Source organism: Grampus griseus (assembly GCF_964374135.1).
Source record: "Grampus griseus genome assembly, chromosome: 5".
Classification (NCBI taxonomy): domain Eukaryota; kingdom Metazoa; phylum Chordata; class Mammalia; order Artiodactyla; family Delphinidae; genus Grampus; species Grampus griseus.
The window spans coordinates 82184354-82208734 of record NC_138998.1 but is presented as its reverse complement, the minus strand read 5'-3'; the positions used below and the strand labels follow the sequence as shown (position 1 = coordinate 82208734).

The 24381-nt window shown below is 40.4% G+C and overlaps 1 protein-coding gene across 1 annotated transcript in view; it reads left to right on the top strand.

The window, feature by feature from the left end:
- Window positions 1-4358, top strand: part of GAP43 (growth associated protein 43) — a gene marked incomplete at its 5' end in the record, with an annotated part of 93007 nt that extends 88649 nt beyond the window's left edge. The window contains one exon of the mRNA XM_082655534.1: window positions 3696-4358. Coding sequence (XP_082511660.1) covers window positions 3696-3784 — 89 coding nt within the window. The 3' untranslated portion in view covers window positions 3785-4358. The remainder of the gene's footprint in view (window positions 1-3695) is intronic.
- Between the last annotated feature and the right edge of the window lie 20023 nt (window positions 4359-24381).

Here is a 24381-nt window from a genome sequence, read left to right as displayed (position 1 = left end):
CCTGTGGACCCCCTGCTATAGCTCCTACTCTGAGCCCATCCACCCTTCTTGGGCAAAGGGATGAGCTGGGAGAGCAATGTAAAATAGATGCTACCTAGATGGCTCTGTCCTAGGTTGAAATTCACTGTTGCCATTCACAGAGAGTGTGTTCCTTTATCTTGTTGTGCATTAGCTTCCCCGCCTATAAAACTGGGATGATAAAGGTAGCTGTGAGAATTAATCAAATGACACAAGTGCACTTAGAACTGTTCTAAACATGTAGGAAAGACTCAAATATGGTAGCTATAGCTAAACACTTTATACAAGGGGTCAGGAAAGTTACAATTTATAGTTCTTTCCACAAAGACCTTCTTGACCTTCTCTGGTCGAATTTGACTACCTGATATAATGGGGAAACCTGGACAAGTAGAAGACCTAGATTTTAGTCCTGGCTTGACATGAGCAAACCACATGATTTAGAGAAAAATCTCTTTATCTGAACTTCAGTTTCCTCTTCTATGAAATGAGGATGTCCATTCATTCTTTCATTCAGCAAGTATTTATTGAAGGCCTTTCCTGCACGAGGTTCTGTGCTGGACATGGGGGATTCAAAGTTGTACAAAAGTAGATACTGTCGTTACCCTTGAAGACTTATGGTTTAGTCACTGGGTGATCTTAGAGGTCCCTCTCACTGCCAATATTCTATAATTATGGATTCCATTGCCTATTAAATGTTTATTACAAAAGGCTTAAACAAGAGCGAGAGTATTTACTGGTTTTCTCACTTTTCTTCTCAATACCTAGAAGAATGTCTGGCACATTGCAGGTGTTCGATACCAATTTATAGAACAACTAAATGAATAAATAATTATATTTCAAACACTTGAAAGCATTTGAGAGAAAGAAGCATTTGAGAGAAAGAATATGTAGATATTGAAGCTCTTTTAATAAGGAACAGACAGCAATGACTTCCTGTCACAATAAACAGACGCATGTCAAGTTTCACTGTTTCTCCTGGGCCTAGGCAAAGAATGACAAGAGAAAGTGGGGGAATTTGGAAGGATTTAACCTGATTCCACTCCAGAAGTGGACAGAAACTGTGGCTATTTAAAATTATCTGGATCTTTTTTCCTTCTTTTTCTCCTTTTGAACTGTGTTCCCTTATTTCACAAATATACCTCTGTTCTCACCTTAACCAGCCTGATTTCACCTTTTCTCTTGAGTTTCCTAATCTCCTTCAAATCATACATAATAGCTCCGAAGTTTTTATTTAGTAAGAGAGGTTTGAAGTCTTCTCTTGCTCCTGTAGCTAATCCTTCTATGTTCTTCTAGACAGTTTAAATCAATATTCTGTTTCTTTTGCAGTTTGAAGAGGGCACTAAATAGGTGGTTTCTTGCAACTGGTAAAGATGATAAACCACTGTGGGCATACCTGTAGTCTCCAAAATTTGGGCATAGCTAGGGAAATAAATAAATTATCTGAAAGAATTGAAAATTACTATAAAAAGATCTAACAAATATGGACGCTTTCTTCTGATAGAAAATTGAATGATCCATTAGCGCACCAAAGTTCTATAATACACGAGGAACACTGCTGGTACATAGAGTATTATGAAGATCAGAACTGAGTTAGTTTCACCCAAAAATTTTTGTTGGAAAATGTGATCAGTGTGCTGGTTCTTCAAGAGTTAATAATGATCACCTTGGAGGGATCTAGCCTTAAAAAAATTCTTTATGAGTAGTAGTAGATAGCCTCACTAGGATAACTACATTTTGAAAGTAACTTACAGTCTGTTGCAAATCCCACAAAATAAATCAGACTTAAAAACTTTGATCAAAAACAAGTCATTGTTAAGATAAAATGACCTATCATAGTTACTATTTACCAGACCAGCCTCATTTGATTCTTAAAAAAACACATCTGTTTTCAAAACGATAAGCATTTTCTGCTACTGAAGAGACTTAAAAGAATATTAATAGATTTGTGTCCAAAGAAGGAATCCCAAAAATTATATTTAGCGGCAGTGGTCTTGTTTGGATATAAATGTTCAGCTTTATCTGAATATAAATATATAGCTGACTGATTTCAAAGAAACATACATTTTTATGAGCTCTTCTAATGGTCTCCTAAAAGTTCCCCATTTCTCTAGTCTCAACATCTCTCAAGTCTTAGAAATACTTGTGTATTGACCCTTGGTTGGCATCCGGGAACTTGAATTTTGAGAGGGTTCTCACCACTTCCTAACTAAGAGTGTTCACTGTGCCTAAACTCTTTGTGCCAACAATGTGGTTTATGCTGGACATCTGTTTTCCTCCTGGGAGTCTGGATTTGGTACATGCTAGGTAGAGGGTGCCTACACAACCAGTCTCCAATAAAAACCCTGGACTTGTAAGCTCAGGTGAGCTTCCCTAGTCTATGACGTCTCACACATGTCACATTTCATTGCTGGAGGAATTAAGCACATCTTGTATGAGTCCATGAGGAAAGGACTCATGGAATCTTTTGCCTGATTTCCTCCAAACATCGCTCCATACAACTTTTCCCTTTGCTTTTTTTGGTTTTATATCCTTTCACTGTAGTAAATGGTAGCCATGAGTAGGACTATATGCTCAGTCTTGTGAGTCCTCCTAGCAAATCGCTGAATCTGGGGGGAGTCTTAGGGACCCTGATACAGGAGTTTAGTTTAATAACAGTTGTGATGTCAAGGCAAATTCTCTTTCCATTAGCTGGCATACTAGTAAGCTGTCTGTAGTATGAAATCAGTTGACTGAGTTCTAGCAGGAAACCAGGCAGAAGAGTAATTAGAAAATCACCTCTTTCCTAAGGACAAAAATGATCTTTAAAAAGAAACAAAGTCTTTCTTATTAAGCAAAACACACTTGCCCTACGGATAAGTGTACTCATTTGGAATGTTTTTGACTGCCAGAAACTAAAAACTACTACAGTGGCTTAAAGAAGTTAGTTATTTGTCTCACATTAATAAGAAAAAGTCTGAGGAAAAGTGTCCAGGAGTAGTATGGTCGGTCACAAGTAGGTTTTTTTCTATCTTTCTGCTTCACCATTCTTAGTGTATAGTTTTTATCTTCGTGGTCACAAGGTGACTGCTACACTACCAGGTAGTTTGATGTCACAGTCATCAGGAATAGGAGAAAGTAAAGAGCAAACACCTCCTCTGGAGCCTTCCCAGGGAAGTCTGTCTCTACCGATTTGGCCATCACTGTGTGATATGGACATCCCTAGCTCCAAGGGGAGCTGAAAATGCAAGTATTTCACTTTCCAGCCTTTATAATATTAGAAATAAGGGGTGAGAGAGTTGGAATGGATGTTGAATGATCCATATAAAATATCTGTCATGATAAGTCTAACATTAATGCAAAAGAAATACATGATCGTTGTGGACCCCCCATGTGTGGATACCTTAACTGTAAGGCTGAGAGATTAAAGACCATAGTAGTTTCTCTTTAGTGAACTCCTCGCCCACGATATCACAGCTTTGTTCCTGAGCTCTTCCCCATGTGTCACTGAACAATTTCCTGTGGGTAAGCTCTTCTGAACCTGGAAATTACATTACTGAGATAGCAATAATCTCTTTTTATCTTAAATCTTTTATGAAGTGGTATGAAAAGAAGAAATGCATTGCACTATCATCTGAACAGATGAGACAAAATACTAACTCTGCTTCCCCTGCCCTAACCCCATCTGTTTTCTTCCTCAGAAGCTGTAGACGAAACCAAACCTAAGGAAAGTGCCCGGCAGGATGAGGGTAAAGGAGAAGAACGTGAGGCGGACCAAGAACATGCCTGAACTTTAAGAAATGGCTTTCCACATCCCCACTCTCCCCTCTCCTGAACCCTGTCGCTCCTCACCCTCTTCTCAACTCCTCTCTGAAGTTTCCCTTCCTGTCCTACTCACGTCTGTGAGTCTGTCCTCTCCCACCCACTAGCCCTCTTTCTCTCTGTGTGGCAAACATTTAAAAAAAAAAAAAAAAAGCAGGAAAGATCCCAAGTCAAACAGTGTGGCTTAAACATTTTTTGTTTCTTGGTGTTGTTATGGCGAGTTTTTGGTAATGATGATCCAATCATTTTGGGAAATTCTTGCACTGTATCCAAGTTTTTTGATCTGGTGCGTGTGGCCCTGTGGGAGTCCACTTTCCTCTCTATCTCTCTCTGTTCCAAGTGTGTGTGCAATGTTCCGTTCATCTGAGGAGTCCAAAATATCGAGTGAATTCAAAACCATTTTTCTTTTCCTCCTTTTCAATGTGATGGAATGAACAAAAAGGAAAAAATTCAAAACCCAGTTTGTTTTGAAAATAAAGAAATAAAGCAAATGTGCCAATTAGCGTTAACTTGCGGCTCTAAGGCTCCTTTTTCAATCTGAATATTAATAAACCATGAGAGTAATCAAACTCCCAATGGCTCTGTGTTTCTGTTCCATCTTCTCATGAGTTGGTTTGACACACTGGGCTTCTTACATTTTATCTTTGTTCTGGCCTCCCAGTCTGACACCAACCACCCTGACAAAGAAAAGATGGATGAAACCATAAGGCTTCAGTCAGAACCAATGGCGTAGGCCCTTGATGGGGCTCTTGGGTGCTATTTTATTTTGTAGGGCTGCTGTAACAAAGTACCACAGACTGGGTGGTTTAAACTACAACAGACATTTATTTGCTAACGGTTCTGGAGGCTTGAAGTCCAGAATCGAGGTGCTGGCAGGGTTGATTCCTTCTCAGAATTGTGAGGGAAGCATCTGTTCCAGGCCTCTCTCCTCAGCTTGTGAATGGCCATCTTCTTCCTACATCTCTTCACATCGTCTCTGGGTATCTCAATAGCCAGATTTCCCCTTTTTGCCGTATTGGATTAGGGCCCACCCTAATGACCTCACCTTAACTTTATTACCTCTGTCAAATCCCTGTCTCCAAATAAGGTCTCATCTGAAGGTATTTGGGGTTAGGATTTCAACATGTGAACTGGGGGAGGAGGGGCGCAATTCAACCCATATCAGGCACTAAGACTTGCTTCTACTAAAATCACTTCAGCATATTTTCATGACTCAGGAGAAGTATCCAATGGAAAGTTACTCTAGGTTTTGCTAAGTTAAATAATGTAAGACATGCATAACTCTTAGAAACCCCCAGGCTTTTGTTTAGATAATTTATTTTTAACCCAAGTATTGACATGGTCCATTTAATTTTTTCAGTTTATTAACTTCTCTTAGACTTATCCCCACACAAGGCAGCTGACAGACTCTTGATTAGTCATAATCATTGTTCCTGCCAATGGTGATAGTATACAAAGAAAAGGTCTATATTTAGCACATCTATCCTTTTCAAATTTCCTTCCAGTTTCTGTTTTCTAATACCCTCTACCAGAAGGTAAACAGTTCCCATGAGAAACAAAACAATGTCCCTAAATCTTGAAGCATCTGATGGTGTTCTTTCTCCCTCTAAATTTCCTAAGTCAATCCTGGTACAAATTCTTAACATGTCATACTCTGTCCTGACCCTGATTCTCATAGACAAGCATTGCCAATGGACTCCCTTAAGCTTTCTGCATTCATCTGCACATAGAATTTCCCAACAAGGAAGAGAAAATTGTGTCAAAGCCTTCAAAATAATGAAGATCATGGAAATAAGTGATCTTAGGAGATACAACCTACACCCCGGGAACTCTCCTCAGCTTTGTGTGGAGCTGGTGCCCAGTTAATGCTTTGAAGAAAGCTGATGTCACATGAAAGATGAGTCCTTACTGGATCAAGGGGTTTTTCCTCATCACTGACACTAAGTGGAAGAAGAAATCACAAGGAAAAAGGTCTATAAGGAAAAGCATAAAAAGGTCAAAAGGAAAGCATCAATAACATATTAAAACAATTAAAGAGTTTTGAACTTATTCTGAGTTGGTATGATTTCCACCGAAGACTTTGCAAGTATCTGGGACTCAATCTTGTTCGGATTATGGTCTCATCAGATGTGAGAAAAGGTGTTGAAAAATGTTATCCATGGGTTGGAGCCATATTGGCAGGATATTGCTGTAAGAGTTGTTTTACCCCAAAGTTTTTTGGTCGGATAAATGCTTTCATTTCTTTCCCAAATCTACCCTGCAAAGCAACATTCCTGTGACCTGACACAATTCAACTCCTTCAAAGTATAATTCAAAACTTCTTCCACTGAATCCATATTCATAGAAGATAATAGCATATGACCTTTTAAGTCTATATTAACATACACTGTTCAGTGGTCTTACTAGTTGTGTCAGAGTTGGAATTTCGTTTTTACTTATGAATATCTATTTTTATTTGATTTTTAAAATCTTGTCTCCTTAATAGAATTATAAAAATGGAGGAAGACACATCAGAGAGGCTTGGAATGATCCTAAAGGACATGCCAAGGATAACTGCAGCCCTCACACTGGTGCAAAACAATGTGACTCAAATATATACACAACACACACAAAGTCAGGTGATACTGGGAAATATGGACCATTCAAGATACAAAAACAAATAGATTCTAAATTCTGTTTAGAATTTGATGACTCCAAAACATCTACATCTGGATTACTGTTTAAAAAATAAAAACTAGGTTGAGGACAAGTTAAAAATCCCTCAACAGTGACAAGTGATTCTTTCAGGTGGTAATAAGATCATATTCTGGGCACCAGGCCCAATGTTCAATTTATAGCAAAACCATGGCCATTTGTGCATGAAGTAAACTCTTTGGACCAAGCTATGTTATTTAGGTCTAAAATGTTCTGGCATGACGTAATACATTTGATCTCTTTGGAGATGAAGAGGTTTCTAAAATAGAGCCTTTTATTCCCATTGCCCTACACACACTTTGCTCATCCTTCAAACTTTTCCACCATCATCCACCCAGTGGCTTAGTTCAGAAATCTAGAAAGCAGCCTGATTCCTCTTTTTCTCATATAACATTGAATTCATGAGCAAACCTGCTGATGTTGATTCCAAAAGAGAATGAGGATAAAACTTGTGCCTGCTGTTCTGACCAAACCTACACTTTCCGTAGTTACTTTGAGGTGATCTAAGGTTTTCTGTTTTTTGTTTTTTTAGTAGTAGTCTCTTCCCATATTCAGCTCATAAGAGAGACTGAGGGGGGATTACCAAACTCTCTATCTCAACTCCCTAGAGAAAGGCACACTGGAGCTCTCAAAAATGCATTATTTCCAACATCAGCCAGTTCCAGGAAAGCTGGTTTTGCAGTTGGCACGGAATCCTGAGCAACAGGAAAATCAGATTAATGAATGATTTTCATAGAGCATTATTAAGATCACCACAAAGTCCATTCACTTTTTTTTTTACCTTCCATACATTGTCTGTTGTCATGGAAACAGCTTCTGCTAAGCTGCCTATGAAAATAATTTAATGATTGGTGACCCTTCTAGCTAAATGTTAGCTAATGAACATTAAAACTGTGGGCTTTTGGGGCTTCCCTGGTGGCGCAGTGGTTGAGAGTCCGCCTGCCGTTGCAGGGGACGTGGGTTCGCGCCCCGGTCCGCGAGGATCCCACTATACCGCGGAGCGGCTGGGCCCGTGAGCCATGGCCGCTGAGCCTGCGCGTCCAGAGCCTGTGCTCCGCAACGGGAGAGGCCTCAACAGTGAGAGGCCCGCGTACCGCAAAAAACTGTGGGCTTTCTTTATTTCAAAAAAACTCACTTTTTTTCCCTAGGGGATTAAAACTCATGCCTGCCTATCATGTAGGAAAAGGCTGCATCCATACTCACCATCTCTTTCAGTCACATATTTACTTGTATATAACTGCAATTTTGTGCTTCCTTCCTAGAAAGAAATTCACAGTCATAAGGAATGAGGGCAAGATTATAGCTATGAGAATGATGAGTCATTAAATGTTCTTGGAGAATTTTATTAAAGTGGCAAGGACATTTTAAATGTACACTTTCTAGCAGATTGGTTACCTGGTTTGTTTTTTACAGGTGTGCGTCCTTGTTGGTAAATACAGCATATTTAGTGTCACAGATGGTACCTTACTAAGTACATCTTTGATGAAGCGAGATGCCTCCATACAAAGAAAAATGTTGCCAATTAACATTGCCTTGTATATAATCAGGCTATGAAAGCACACGGGAGTGTCATTAGAACCTTAAAATAATTTTATTGTTTAATTACCCAAATAATACTCTTTCATTGTAGAAAGGTAGAAAATATAAATTAAAAAAAGAAGTTAAAAATAATCTACAGTTTACCACCCAGAACTGAGCATCTAACCATTTAGAGATACATCTTCATATTGACTGTCTGTGTGCTTATCTGCCTTCCTCCTTTCCCATATATTATCCACTTATCTATTGAGCTATATTCTTATGTGTATATAGATACATATTTAAAGCTAAAGTAGGCTCATGCTGTACATATTATTTTGTAAACTGCTTTCCCCACTGCAGACATTTTCATTCAGACTGCTAAATAAGAGAGGACCTTGTGGTTTCCACGTCTGCTTTCCAGTGCCTTAGTGAAGCCTGAGGTAAAAGGAAAAGTGTGCAATTCTGTATACACTTATTAAAATATCATTCTGTATTTTGAACCAAATGGGAAGTTTAATAAAAGCTCTACAATAAAAAACATAACTATATAGAAAGCTCCACATTGCCCGATCAGTTGGCATACCATCGTCAGCCCTCACAAACCCGCCTGCTGGTGGACATGGGCCGTGTTGCCTGGCCAGGGAGCTGAGGGTTGATGGGGAAGGAATGGTGCCATTGTGCAATAATATAGGGTCATGAAACAAACAAAATTTTTTATTTGAAATTTTAATATTCTGTTTATCATAGATATTTTTACATTAATTTTGATTTTTAAAATATTGCATTAAATATTATTTATCTTGATCACTCATTTTTTGATATACCTCACTACCCTCACCCTAACCCTGGCCCTGCTGCTCCCAAAGGAAATGCTAGAATCGTGTTCTCTAGATAAACATTTTCTAATGATGGTTGGGCAGCTGTGATTATGTGAGGTCTTGGTGATACCCAGGGACTGTAAGGCTTGAGAGTGGGTTGGCCTATCAGGACCTGAGAATTAAATGTCTAATATTCCCAAAAGTTTCCTTGCTTTTGACAGATATAGACACCATGGAGTAGTTCCAAGTTGGTCAGGGCTGGGACGAACTGAAGAATTCATGACCTGGGCTTCCCTGGTGGCACAGTGGTTGAGAATCTGCCCGCCAAAGCAGGGGACAGGGGTTCGATTCCTGGTCCGGGAAGATCCCACATGCCACGGAGCAACTAAGCCTGTGCACCACAACTACTGAGCCTGCGCTCCAGAACCCGTGAGCCACAACTACTGAAACCCCTGCGCCTAGAACCCATGCTCCGCAACAAGAAGCCACCGCAATGAGAAGCCTGTGCACCGCAATGAAGAGTAGCCCCCGCTCCCCTCAACTAGAGAAAGCCCACACGCAGCAACAAAGACCCAACACAGCCAAAAATAAAATAAATAAATGTAAAGAATTCATGACCTACCTTAACATTCTGAAAATAAATCAAAAATAAACAAGAATCATCTAGGGCTGCCAAACCAAACCACCAGTTTGCGATGCCTGGTGGGCTTTCACCACCCGTCCCAGCTGTGTTTATCTCTATGCTGGGGAGAGCACGGTTATAAAGCAAGACTCAGTCAGTTCAAAACTCATGTTCATGAAGGGCTCATTGATTGTACACCATTGGTACAAATTTATTTTTAAACTCTAGATAAGAAGATGATGGATATTTCATTTTATGCAGTGAAGTAAAAAGAAGGTATCTCTCTCCCCTGGAATTTTTTTTTAAGCCTGGAGGGAAGAATTATACTTTTTAAAAATTCCCCACCATATTAGGGAAAGAATGATGCAGAGTAGAAGCAAAAGGAAGAGTTTTTTGTCTGTCTTTTTTCTTTTTTCTACCCTCATGGTCCTTCCCCCTTCTTCCTTTAGTAAGTAGAATAGGGTAGCGCCTAGAAGCCCAGGAGTGTTAATTAAGCAAGGGGGGATAGGCAGTGGCAGGGTGAGGAAAGCAGCACCTGGGTCTCAGCTCTTACAGCAGCAAGAGACAGGGAAGGCTCTAAGTATCGCTTCCACCCAGGAGGGAAGGCAGCCTCTGCCTTAGCAATGGGGTCACCAACAGTGCTCTGCAGTGCTGCCCTCGCCGAATTTCTAAGCTCCTGCCAGCCTGGACCTAGGAATCCTGCCTTACCATCCCTGATGTAGCCCACCCTGTCTGCATAAACGATTCCTGCCAGACTGCAAACTGCTTAGGTGTAGAATTTTCGTCCTACTTAGTCTTATACTTTGGTTACCCAAGTGTCTGAAAATAGCAGGCAGATACGAAATAAATGCTTCAAGAATGCACGAATGGACGAATGAATAAATGAATACAAGGGCTTTGATTCTTGCCTGTCACTCTCTAACTCTTTTCTCCTTCCTTCAGTTTTGCAAACTTCCCATGGGAGTTCCAAGGTACAACTCAGGCCCCTTGTCCGAGAAGAGAGAGAAGCATTTGCCTGAGAACCTAGCTCTCTCATGTGTCTACCCAATGATGAACTTGGGGTAACAATGGCTACATGACTCTCTCAAGTCTTGATTCAGTCACTCAATGGTGGCTGAGAGATTCCATCCGCTGCAGCCTCCTCATTGTCCCTGCTTGCTCCACTCCTGACATTGTATCTTGGTCCTCCATTGCCACTTCTGCCCCTTCTATTCCTTCTGCTTGAATGCTCTTCCCTAGAAATCCACGTGTTTCTTTCAAGTCGTTTCTGAAACATCATCTTCTCATCAGAGCCTCCCAAGAGCGGCTTGCTCAATATTTTCTATCACTCTTTCCTCTGAAAGTATTTCAAGTAGAGATAAGTCTTATCTACATTAAAATACTGTATCCTTTACTCAATTGCTTTATTCACCTATCTTCCATCACTAGATCACTAGACTATAAGCTTCATGAAATTAAGAACTTTCTCTCTTTTGTTTCTGTTTCCAGCTCTTAAGACACTGCCTGGCATTTAGTAGCATCTCAGTAAATGGAAATGAATGACTCTCTCTCAAAACTGTAATCACAAATTTTACTTTAAGTGTTTTATTTAAATTTGGCACATGCTTTTTGACCTTATCACTTTTAAAACAATAGAATTATCCATAGGGCAGTGTCTCATAACATTAGTTAGCAGTGGACATCTGTTGTTCTTGCCCACCTGACATCCTTTCCATTCCTCTGACAATAGACTACCTCTTTCTTACGTTGAATCTATGCTGTTTAGTTTTAATGGAGCTGACTCAGAATCTTTTCCTCTCCTCCTCAACATAGGATAGATATAAGAACCAAGCCTGGCCAATCAGACCTTACATCTCCTGGACACAGTCATTGGATTAAGCCAGTCCTCCCATGGAATTTTCTGCCAGAGATAGCAGGAAAAAAACTTTTTTCCTGGTAGCATTTCTAGACAAGTGAATGCATTTCACAGACGATGACTGTTTTCTCACCACATGGAAAGAGCCTACCCCCAAAATGGAAAGAGACACAGTCCTGGTAACATTGTTTGGTCGCCTAGTTCTAACAATGCCTGAAGCAAGTACTATTCTTGGACTTTTCAGTTATGTGTGTTAATTCCCGTTTTTGCTTGAGCTAGTTTGAATGGTGCTTCTGCCATGTACAATGTAAAAGATTCCTGATACATCAGTCCCTCCTTCTTGCCCCAGCTCCAGTAACCTTCCACCCAGTTGGTCCTGGTTCCTTGGCCCCTGGACATTTTCACAATATCTGTGGCATAAGCATGGTGATTTTCTGTCCAAAGTATATAGTATATCCTCATTCTTCCCTCACATGTTGATTTGATACTTTCAAGATTTAACTAACAAACTGAAAATGCTGAGAGACAATACCATTATGGCTACTGAGGAGAAAAACATGGTAGCCAAGGTTGGAAGTGAGTTTCAGGGATGGCAATGACACTTTCCCCACCCCCAAACTCGGAGTGAAAGTCATAAAGCATGTTGTATATTTAGAAGAGTGGGATATTGGATGCGATCTAATTTTGAAATCATAGGTATCACCTTTAAGTATCAAACCTTATTTTACAACAGAACAGCATATGGTATGAAAGTAATTATACATCTTAATGAACATGGATCCTTTCCTATTAGCAAATTATGTTGAACAAATATTTTTAAATATTTACTCTGGGTATGTTACTGTTATGCTGCAATAGAGTAGGTGTTTAATAACATAAAAAATAGTATAATTTTTTGCCAGATTAGAAAGATACTATATATATATATATTTATACATGATATACACACATATATGTAAATGAGTATATATGCATGTATACATATATACATATTTAATATGTGTATGGTGTGTGTGTGTATATATATATATATAAGTGTATATAATAATTTGATAAGGTGTAGAAAGTGAGATAAGAAATAAAAAATTGAAAACAAAAATAAAAACTAAAACACTGGAGCCTCACCTTAACAGCTGTAATAAAACCAGTTGTCACTAGTATCTATCCTGGATTTTTTCTAAAGGAATCAGGATATAGGAAGAACTCATTTAACCAGGGTATCACTTAAAATAGGGATGATTACCGAGCACCCCAGGCCTGCTCTGGAAAGGGGCTTTATTGTATTCCTGAACAGGCAAAGTCATGATGTTTTGCCTCTCCTCTTTGCTGGCCTTTTCTCCAAATAGTCTTTGTGATGCATAAATTGGTGCTATTGTGTCATGTTGTATATTATTAAGTTCAAATCCTTACCTGCTACTTTAAAGCCATTACCAGGGCAACTCAGATGGACTCACTTCTCCTAGTTATACATGCTCAGTCTCTGTTTTCTGACTACTCCACAGGAGCCTAGAAGCTGCTACAGTTTCAGGACATCAATTGATTCCACAGAAATGTATTAAACCCTTGCACTGCCCTAAACACAGGAGATAGCACAAGAAATAAGACGTGCTCCATACAGTTAAAGGATGCTGACCTGAAACAAGGGCAGGGCAGGGTTGTGAGGGCTGCTCTAGGGGAATAAACAGTTCTGTGAGAACCAGGTAGATGTGTACCTAAACTGTGCAGAGAATAATAAAGACTTCCTGGAGGACAGGAAGAAGTCAGAAATGCTTAGTCTTAAGTAATGAAGAAGACTGTTGGGTGAAGAAGTTGGAGAGAGATATTCCAGCCAGAGAGACCACCCTTAGATTTAAAGACACAAAACAACTTGATAGAATTGGACATGGCAAGAGGTCTGTATGTCTGGATATTAGATTATAAGGGGATATGTGGTTTTGTATACAGATGAGGCTGGAAAAAAGTGCTGGAATTATTTGTAAATTGTTTAGAAAACTAAGGAGTTTTGATTTTATTGTAAAAATAGTTGGTATATAGGGACTCAACTACTAGAAGCCATCTGGGATAGAATTCAAGGGGTTTGTAAACTTAGGTGGAAAATAAAATACATCTTTATTTTTACTAATTATTATGTAAAATAATAATTATTATAGTGTTTCCTTCTGTCTTTGTCTTCTTGGGCTGCTAAAACAAAATACATAGACTGAATGGCTTAAACAACAGACATTTACTTCTCACGGATTTGGAGGTTGGGAAATCCAAGATCAAGGTGATAGCAGATTTGATTCTTGATGTGGACCCTCTTCCTGGCTTACAGATTGCCACCTTCTTGCAGTATCTTCACATGGCAGAGAGAGAAAGAGCTCTGGTGTCTTTCTCATCCTACAAGGGCACTAATCCCATCATGGGGGCTCCACCCTCAAGACCTCATCCAAATCTATTTACCTCCCCAAAGCCTCACATTTGATACTGTAATGTTGAGAGTTAGGGCTTTAGTCTACGAATTTTTGGGGGGGAAAGAAACATTGAGTCATAACACCTTCAATTATTAATGTAACTAACAAAATATAGTGGTACTGAAACAGAGCAGGACCCTATGGTCCTCCCCCACCACCCCCATGTCCTCAACCTGCCTTTTGTCTGTGTAAAAAATTTAGCCAAAGAATAAGTTTAATTGGACAAGTGAGAAAATGCAGAAACAAAGGAAAACAGTCAAAGGAGACCAAATAATAGTAGTTTAGTCATTAAGCATAGTCAAGGACCTTTAGTTCCTCCTTAAGGGCTATAGATAATATTCTGAGCCATATCCCATGAGCTGTCTTATAGATACTGAAACCCCCCACCAAGTGGAAGAAGTTAACTACATGATGACCAGGCTGGAGCCATGACATAAGCTGCCACAATTCCAAGAATTGGCCTCAAAGAAATGGAAACAAACCTGCCCTGGAACTGAAGATTAACTGTACCTAAAACAATCAAGATGATGCAGGTCAGACCACTGATGACCAATTTCAAGATGACTGTCAGAGCTGACTGTATTATTTCTGCATGTAGCCCCCTCCCTCTGTCTATAAAAGCTCTTGCCCCCTGACTGATGGGAGGGGAGTCGGCCTTTGGACAGGCGTCCGCCCTCCCCCCCATTTGCCGGCATCCAAAATAAAGCAAACTTTCCTTTCCACCAACCTGGCCTCTTTAGTGGCTTTTGAGCCGTGAGCAGCCAGATCCCACTTTTGGTTGCAGTACTAGCAATACCTGTGACCCTGTTATCAGAAGAAATTAGGTATTTTTATATCATATTACAGTTGTTACAGATACCTTAAAATGTTTATGCTAATCTCATCTTCAAAATTTTGGTGATGAGATCTACTGCTATATCATGTTATTAACAAAGAAGCACATTGATAACTGTATCACAAATTTTTGAAACAATTCAGTAACTTATTTCACAATAATTTGTGCTGTAATTGTATGCATACTATTTGATTATTTTCAGGCAATAGTCTGAGAAGGAGAATAATGAGTGCTGATTCTTGGTCAGCTGCCAAAGGACCTATGGAACAAAAAAGGTTAAGAACTTTATATTAGAGATATTTTAGAGACTAGATTTGTGGTTTAAAAAGAAAACTAAGGGTAACCTGGGACAAAGTGGGAGAGTGGCATGGACATATATACACTACCAAACATAAAATAGATAGCTAGTGGGAAATAACCGCATAGCACAGGGAGATCAGCTTGGTGGTTTGTGACCACCTAGATGGGTGGGAGGGAGGGAGACGCAAGAGGGAAGAGATAGAGTTGAAGGCGGAAGATGGCGGAAGAGTAAGACGCGGAGATCACCTTCCTCCCCACAGACACACCAGAAATACATCTACACGTGGAACAACTCCTACAGAACACCTACTGAAGGCTGGCAGAAGACCTCAGACCTCCCAAAAGGCAAGAAACTCCCCACATACCTGGGTAGGGCAAAAGAAAAAAAGAAAAAACAGAGACAAAAGAATAGGGACGGCACCTGCACCAGTGGGAGGGAGCTGTGAAGGAGGAAAAGTTTCCACACACTAGGAAGCCCATTCGCGGGCGGAGACTGCGGGAGGCGGAGCGGGGAGCTTCGAAGCCGCGGAGGAGTGCACAGCAACGGGTGCGGAGTGCAAAGCGGGGAGATTCCCGCACAGAGGATCGGTGCCGACCGGCACTCACCAGCCCGAGAGGCTTGTCTGCTCACCCGCCGGGGCGGGCGGGGCTGCAAGCTGAGGCTCTGAGGCTCGGGTTTCGGTTTCGGATGGAGCGCAGGGAGAGGACTGGGGTTGGCGGCTTGAACATAGCCTGGAGGGGTTAGTGCACCACAGCTAGGCGGGAGGGAGTCCGGGGAAAAGTCTGCACCTGCCGAAGAGGCAGGAGACTTTTCCTTCCCTCTTTGTTTCCTGGGGTGTGAGGAGAGGGGTTTAAGAACGCTGCTTAAAGGAACTCCAGAGACGGGCGCGAGCCGCGGCTAAAAGCGCGAACCCCAGAGACGGGCGCGAGCCGCGGCTGAAAGCGCGGAATCCAGAGATGGGCGCGAGCCGCGGCTGAAAGCGCGGAATCCAGAGACGGGCGCGAGCCGCGGCTGAAAGCGCGGAATCCAGAGACGGGCGCAAACCACGGCTAAAAGCGCGGACCCCAGAGGCGGGCGGGAGACGTTAAGGCGGCTGCTGCCGCCACCAAGGGGCCTGTGTGCGAGCACAGGTCACTCTCCACACCCCTCTTCCGCGGAGCCTGTGCAGCCCGCCACTGCCAGGTTCCCGGGATCCAGGGACAACTTCCCCAGGAGAACGCACAGCGCGCCTCAGGCTGGTGCAAAGTCACGCCGGCCTTTGCTACCGCAGGCCTGCCCCGCACTCGGTGCCCCTCCCTCCCCGCCGGCCTGAGTGCGCCAGAGCCCCCGAATCAGCGGCCCTTTTAACCCCACCCTGTCTGAGCAAAAAACAGACGCCCTCCAGCGACCTACACGCAGTGGCAGGGCCAAATCCAAAGCTGAGCCCTGGGAGCTGTGAGAACAAAGAAGAGAAAGGGAAATCTCTCCCAGCAGCCTCAGAAGCAGCGGATTAAAGCTCCACAATCAACTTGATGTACCCTGCATCTGTGGAATACCTGAATAGACAACCAATCATCCCAAATTAAGGAAGTGGACTTTAGGAGCCAGATCTATGATTTTTCCCTTTTCCTCTTTTTGTGAATGTGTATGTGTATGCTTCTGTGTGAGATCTTGTCTGTATAGTCTTGCTTCCACCATTTGTCCTAGGGTTCTATCCGTCCATGTTTTTTGTTTTTTAAATTTTTTTTCTTAATAATTAATTTTAATAACGTTATTATACTTTACCTTCGTTCTTTCTTTCTTTCTTTCTTTCTTTCCTTCCTTCCTTCCCTCCTTTAGACAACGAATCATCCCAAATTGAGGAGGTCTCTGACAGCAAGATTTATGATTTTTCCCCGTTTACCTCTTTTAGTGAGGGTGTATGTGTATGCTTCTGTGTAAGATTTTGTCAGTATAGCTTTGCTTCCAACATTTGTCCTAAGGTTCTATCCGTCCCTTTTTTTTTTTTTCTAAATAAGAATTTTTTAATTCAATAACTTTATTATAGTTTATTTTATTTTTACTGTATCTTCTTTCTTTCTGTCTTTTTTCCTTCTTTCCCTCCTTTCTTCCTTCCTCCCTCCCTCCCTCCCTCCTTTCTTTCCTTCTTGCCTTCTTTCCTTCTTTGCTTCTTTCTTTCTTTCTTCCTTCCTTCCTACCCTCCTTTCCTTCTTTCTTTCCTCATACTTCTACTAATTCCCTCTACTTTTTCTCCCTTTTATCCTGAGCCGTGTGGCTGAAAAGCTCTTGGTGCTCCAGCCAGGAGGCAGGGCTCTGCCTCTGAGGTAGGAGAGCCAACTTCAGGACACTGGTCAACAAGAGACCTCCCAGCTCCACATAATATCAAATGGTGAAAATCTCCCAGAGACCTCCATCTTAACACCAGCACCCAGCTTCACTCAACGACCAGCAAGCCACAGTGCTGGACAACCTATGCCAAACAACTAGCAAAACAGGAACACAACCCCACCCATTAGCAGAGAGGCTGCCTAAAATCATAATAAGGCCACAGACACCCCAAAACACACCACCAGACGTGAACATGCCCACTAGAGAGACAAGATCCAGCCTCATCCACCACAACACAGGCACTAGTCCCCTCCACCAGGAAGCCTACACAACCCACTGAACCAACCTTAGCCACTGGAGACAGACATCAAAAACAGGAGGAACTATGAACCTGCAGCCTGCAAAAAGGAGACCCCAAACACAGTAAGACAAGCAAAATGAGAAGACAGAAAAACACACAACAGATAAAGGAGCAAGATAAAAATGCACCAGACCTAACAAATGAAGAGGAAATAGGCAGTCTACCTGAAAAAGAATTCAGAATAATGATAGTAAGGTTGATCCAAAATCTTGGAGATAGAATGGACAATAGAATGGACAAAATGCAAGAATCAGTTAACAAGGACCTAGAGGAACTAAAGATGAAACAAGCAATGATGAACAACACAATAAATGAAATTAAAAGTACTCTAGATGGGATCAATAGCAGAATAACTGAGGCAGAAGAATGGATAAGTGACCTGGAAGATAAAATAGTGGAAATAACTACTGCAGAGCAGAATAAAGAAAAAAGAATGAAAAGAACTGAGGACAGTCTCAGAGACGTCTGGGACAACATTAAACGCACCAACATTCGAATTATAGGGGTTCCAGAAGAAGAAGAGAAAAAGAAAGGGATTGAGAAAATATTTGAAGAGATTATAGTTGAAAACTTCCCTAATATGGGAAAGGAAATAGTTAATCAAGTCCAGGAAGCACAGAGAGTCCCATACAGGATAAATACAAGGAGAAACACGCCAAGACACATATTAATCAAACTGTAAAAAATTAAATACAAAGAAAACATATTAAAAGCAGCAAGGGAAAAACAACAATAACACATAAGGGAATCCCCATAAGGTTAACAGCTGATCTCTCAGCAGAAACCCTACAAGCCAGAAGGGAGTGGCAGGACATACTGAAAGTGATGAAGGAGAAAAACCTGCAGCCAAGACTACTCTACCCAGCAAGGATCTCATTCAGATTTGATGGAGAAATTAAAATCTTTACAGACAAGCAAAAGCTGAGAGAGTTCAGCACCACCAAACCAGCTTTACAACAAATGCTAAAGGATCTTCTCTAGGCAAGAAACACAAGAGAAGGAAAAGACCTATAATAACGAACCCAAAACAATTTAGAAAATGGGAATAGGAACATACATATCGATAATTACCTTAAATGTAAATGGACTAAATGCTCCCACCAAAAGACACAGATTAGCTGAATGGATACAAAAACAAGACCCTTATATATGCTGTCTACAAGAGACCCACTTCAGACCTAGAGACACATACAGACTGAAAGTAAGGGGATGGAAAAAGATATTCCATGCAAATGGAAACCAAAAGAAAGCTGGAGTAGCAATTCTCATATCAGACAAAATAGACTTTAAAATAAGGACTATTAAAAGAGACAAAGAAGGACACTACATAATGATCAAGGGATCGATCCAAGAAGAAGATATAACGATTGTAAATATTTATGCACCCAACATAGGAGCACCTCAATACATAAGGCAAATACTAACAGCCATAAAAGGGGAAATCGACAGTAACACATTCATACTAGGGGACTTAAACACCCCACTTTGACCCATGGACAGATCATCCAAAATGAAAATAAATAAGGAAACACAAGCTTTAAATGATACATTAAACAAGATGGACTTAATTGATATTTATAGGACACTCCATCCAAAAACAACAGAATACACATTCTTCTCAAGTGCTCATGGAACATTCTCCAGGATAGATCATATCTTAGGTCACAAATCAAGCCTTGGTAAATTTAAGAAAATTGAAATTGTATCAAGTATCTTTTCTGACCACAATGCCATGAGACTAGATATCAATTACAGGAAAAGATCTGTAAAAAATACAAACACATGGAGGCTAAACAATACACTACTTAATAATGAAGTGATCACTGAAGAAATCAAAGAGGAAATCAAAAAATACCTAGAAACAAATGACAATGGAGACACAACGACCCAAAACCTGTGGGATGCAGCAAAAGCAGTTCTAAGGGGGAAGTTTATAGCAATACAAGCCCACCTTAAGAAGCAGGAAACATCTCGAATAAACAACCTAACCTTGCACCTCAAGCAATTAGAGAAAGAAGAACAAAAAAACCCCAAAGCTAGCAGAAGGAAAGAAATCATAAAAATCAGATCAGAAATAAATGAAAAAGAAATGAAGGAAACAATAGCAAAGATCAATAAAACTAAAAGCTGGTTCTTTGAGAAGATAAACAAAATAGATAAACCACTAGCCAAACTCGTCAAGAAAAAAAGGGAGAAGAATCAAATCAATAGAATTAGAAATGAAAAAGGAGAGGTAAAAACTGACACTGCAGAAATAAAAGAGATCATGAGAGATTACTACAAGCAACTCTATGCCAATAAAATAGACAATCTGGAAGAAATGGACAAATTCTTAGAAATGCACAACCTGCCAAGAGTGAATCAGGAAGAAATAGAAAATATGAACAGACCAATCACAAGCACTGAAATTGAAACTGTGATTAAAAATCTTCCAACAAAGAAAAGCCCAGGACCAGATGGCTTCACAGGCGAATTCTATCAAACATTTAGAGAAGAGCTAACACCTATCCTTCTCAAACTCTTCCAAAATATAGCAGAGGGAGGAACACTCCCAAACTCCTTCTACAAGGCCACCATCACCTTGATACCAAAACCAGACAAGGATGTCACAAAGAAAGAAAACTACAGGCCAATATCACTGATGAACATAGATGCAAAAATCCTCAACAAAATACTAGCAAACAGAATCCAACAGCACATTAAAAGGATCATACACCATGATCAAGTGGGGTTTATTCCAGGAATGCAAGGATTCTTCAATATACGCAAATCTATCAATGTGATAAACCATATTAACAAATTGAAGGAGAAAAACCATATGATCATCTCAATAGATGCAGAGAAAGCTTTTGACAAAATTCAACACCCATTTATGATAAAAACCCTGCAGAAAGTAGGCATAGAGGGAACTTTCCTCAACATAATAAAGGCCATATATGACAAGCCCACAGCAAACATCATCCTCAATGGTGAAAAACTGAAAGCATTTCCACTAAGATCAGGAACAAGACAAGGTTGCCCACTCTCACCACTCTTATTCAACATAGTTTTGGAAGTTTTAGCCACAGCAATCAGAGAAGAAAGGGAAATAAAAGGAATCCAAATCGGAAAAGAAGAAGTAAAGCTGTCACTGTTTGCAGATGACATGATCCTATACATAGAGAACCCTAAAGATGCTACCAGAAAACTAGTAGAGCCAATCAATGAATTTGGTAAAGTGGCAGGATACAAAATTAATGCACAGAAATCTCTGGCATTCCTATATACTAATGATGAAAAATCTGAAAGTGAAATCAAGAAAACACTCCCATTTACCATTGCAACAAAAAGAATAAAATATCTAGGAATAAACCTACCTAAGGAGCCAAAAGACCTGTATGCAGAAAATTATAAGACACTGATGAAAGAAATTAAAGATGATATAAATAGATGGAGAGATACACCATGTTCTTGGATTGGAAGAATCAACATTGTGAAAATGACTCTACTACCCAAAGCAATCTACAGAGTCAATGCAATCCCTATCAAACTACCACTGGCATTTTTCACAGAACTAGAACAAAAAATTTTGCAATTTGTATGGAAACACAAAAGACCCCGAATAGCCAAAGCAATCTTGAGAACGAAAGAAGGAACTGGAGGAATCAGGCTCCCTGACTTCAGACTATACTACAAAGCTACAGTTATCAAGACGGTATGGTACTGGCACAAAAACAGAAAGATAGATCAATGGAACAGGATAGAAAGCCCAGAGATAAACCCATGCACATATGGACACCTTATCTTTGATAAAGGTGGCAGTAATGTACAGTGGAGAAAGGACAGCCTCTTCAATAAGTGGTGCTGGGAAAACTGGACAGGTACATGTAAAAGTATGAGATTAGATCACTCCCTAACACCATACACAAAAATAAGCTCAAAATGGATTAAAGACCTAAATGTAAGGCCAGAAACTATCAAACTCTTAGAGGAAAACATAGGCAGAACACTCTATGACATAAATCACAGCAAGATCCTTTTTGACCCACCTCCTAGAGTAATGGAAATAAAAACAAAAATAAACAAATGGGACCTAATGAAACTTCAAAGCTTTTGCACAGCAAAGGAAACCATAAACAAGACCAAAAGACAACCCTCAGAATGGGAGAAAATATTTGCAAATGAAGCAACCAACAAAGGATTAATCTCCAAAATTTACAAGCAGCTCATGCAGCTCAATAACAAGAAAACAAACAACCCAATCCAAAAATGGGCAGAAGACCTAAATAGACATTTCTCCAAAGAAGATATACAGATTGCCAACAAACACATGAAAGAATGCTCAACATCATTAATCATTAGAGAAATGCAAATCAAAACTACAATGAGATATCATCTCACACCAGTCAGAATGGCCATCATCAAAAAATCTAGAAACAATAAATGCTGGAGAGGGTGTGGAGAAAAGGGAACACTCTTGCACTGCTGGGTGTGGAGAAAAGGGAACACTCTTGCACTGCTGGTGGGAAACAATAAATGCTGGAGAGGGTGTGGAGAAAAGGGAACACTCTTGCACTGCTGGTGGTGCATAGTGCTGGTTCAGCCACCATGGAGAACAGTATGGAGGTTCCTTAAAAAACTACAAATAGAACTACCATATGACCCAACAATCCCACTACTGGGCATATACCCTGAGAAAACCAAAATTCAAAAAGAGTCATGTACCAAAATGTTCATTGCAGCTCTATTTACAATAGCCCGGAGATGGAAACAACCTAAGTGCCCATCATCGGATGAATGGATAAAGAAGATGTGGCACATATATACAATGGAATATTACTCAGCCATAAAAAGAAACGAAATTGAGCTATTTGTAATGAGGTGGATAGACCTAGAGTCTGTCATACAGAGTGAAGTAAGTCAGAAAGAAAAAGAAAATACCGTATGCTAACACATATATATGGAATTTAAGAAAAAAAATGTCATGAAGAACCTAGGGGTAAAGCAGGAATAAAGACGCAGACCTCCTAGAGAACGGACTTGAGGTTATGGGGAGGGGGAAGGGCGAGCTGTGACAGGGCGAGAGAGAGTCATGGGCATATACACACTAACAAACGTAGTAAGGTAGATAGCTAGTGGGAAGCAGCCGCATGGCACAGGGATATTGGCTCGGTGCTTTGTGACAGCTTGGAGGAGTGGGATAGGGAGGGTGGGAGGGAGGGAGACGCAAGAGGGAAGACATATGGGAACATATGTTTATGTATGACTGATTCACTTTGTTATAAAGCAGAAACTAACACACCATTGTAAAGCAACTATACCCCAATAAAGATGTTAAAAAAAAATACTTCAAATAATTTCTAAAAATGGTAGGTGTTAAGTCTTAGGAAAGGATTATGTTGTTGTGGGTGTTGAGCGTTTCAAACTCTTGAATGGAGAGACATATAACATTCTGACTCTTCTGTGTTGGTCCTGAGCTTTTCCTCTTCATATCTCACATTCAGATGGCACAAGGAGTGTATCCTAAACCATCAGTAGCATAGCATGCCCTCTAAGCTTGGTTGCTAGCTGAGAATTGTTTGTGAGTCAATGAGACAAAACTGATTAAAAATTAGATTTAGATGAATGGATAAAGAAGATGTGGCACATATATACAATGGAATATTACTCAGCCATAAAAAGAAACGAAATTGAGTTATTTGTAGTGAGGTGGGTGGACCTAGAGTCTGTCAGACAGAGTGAAGTAAGTCAGAAAGAGAAAAACAAATACCATATGCTATCACATATATATGGAATCTAAAAAAAAAAATGGTTCTGAAGAACCTAGGGACAGGACAGGAACAAAGATGCAGACGTAGAGAATGGATCTGAGGACACGGGGTGGGGGGAAGCGTAAACTGGGATGAAGTGAGAGAGTGGCATTGACATATATACACTATCAAATGTAAAATAGATAGCTAGTGGGAAGCAACTGCATAGCACAGGGAGATCAGCTCGGTGCTTTGTGACCACCTAGAGGGGTGGGATAGGGAGGGTGGGAGGGAGATGGAAGAAGGAGGGGATATGGGGATATATGTATACGTATAGCTGATTCACTTTGTCATACAGCAGAAACTAATACAACATTGTAAAGCAATTATACTCCAAAAAAGATGTTAAAAATAGAATAAAATATGGAATATGTAATCAATAAAAAAAAAAGAGGGAAGAGATATGGGAACATATGTATATGTATAACTGATTCACTTTGTTATAAAGCAGAAACTAACACACCATTGTAAAGCAATTATACTCCAATAAAGATGTTAAAAAAAAAAAGAAAACTGACAATACTGCAGAGTACAAAGAAGTTGAAAAGGTGAAGCCTCTTGAGAGGAGGCTAAAGTTTTTCTTTAGGTGAGATATGATGGGGAATGAACAGAAACACTGGAAATGAGAGTGAGAAGAAGGAAGCTGTGGGAAGAAGTGAGGAGGAAAAGATGAGGCAGTGGAAACAGCATGTGCAAAGCCCTGAAGTGGGCAAGAGCTGGCTGTGTTCTAGGAAACAAAAGCAGAGCAGTCCGGCTAGAGGTGATGATTAGCGGGGAGAGTGGGATAGTGTGAGACTGCCAGGGTAGAATAGGCCAGGTCACTGGGTCATGGTAGCCTTGATAAGGAGATTGCACCTTACCCTAAGTAGAACAGGAGGCTGCTTAGGAACTCAAGGGAGTCAGTGTGATTTGATTTATCTTAAAAAAAGTAAACTCTGATTGTTGTGTACAGTGAGGATTGCAGGCAAAAAAGAATGGAAGTGGGAGGCTGAAAGATGATGGTGGCTAG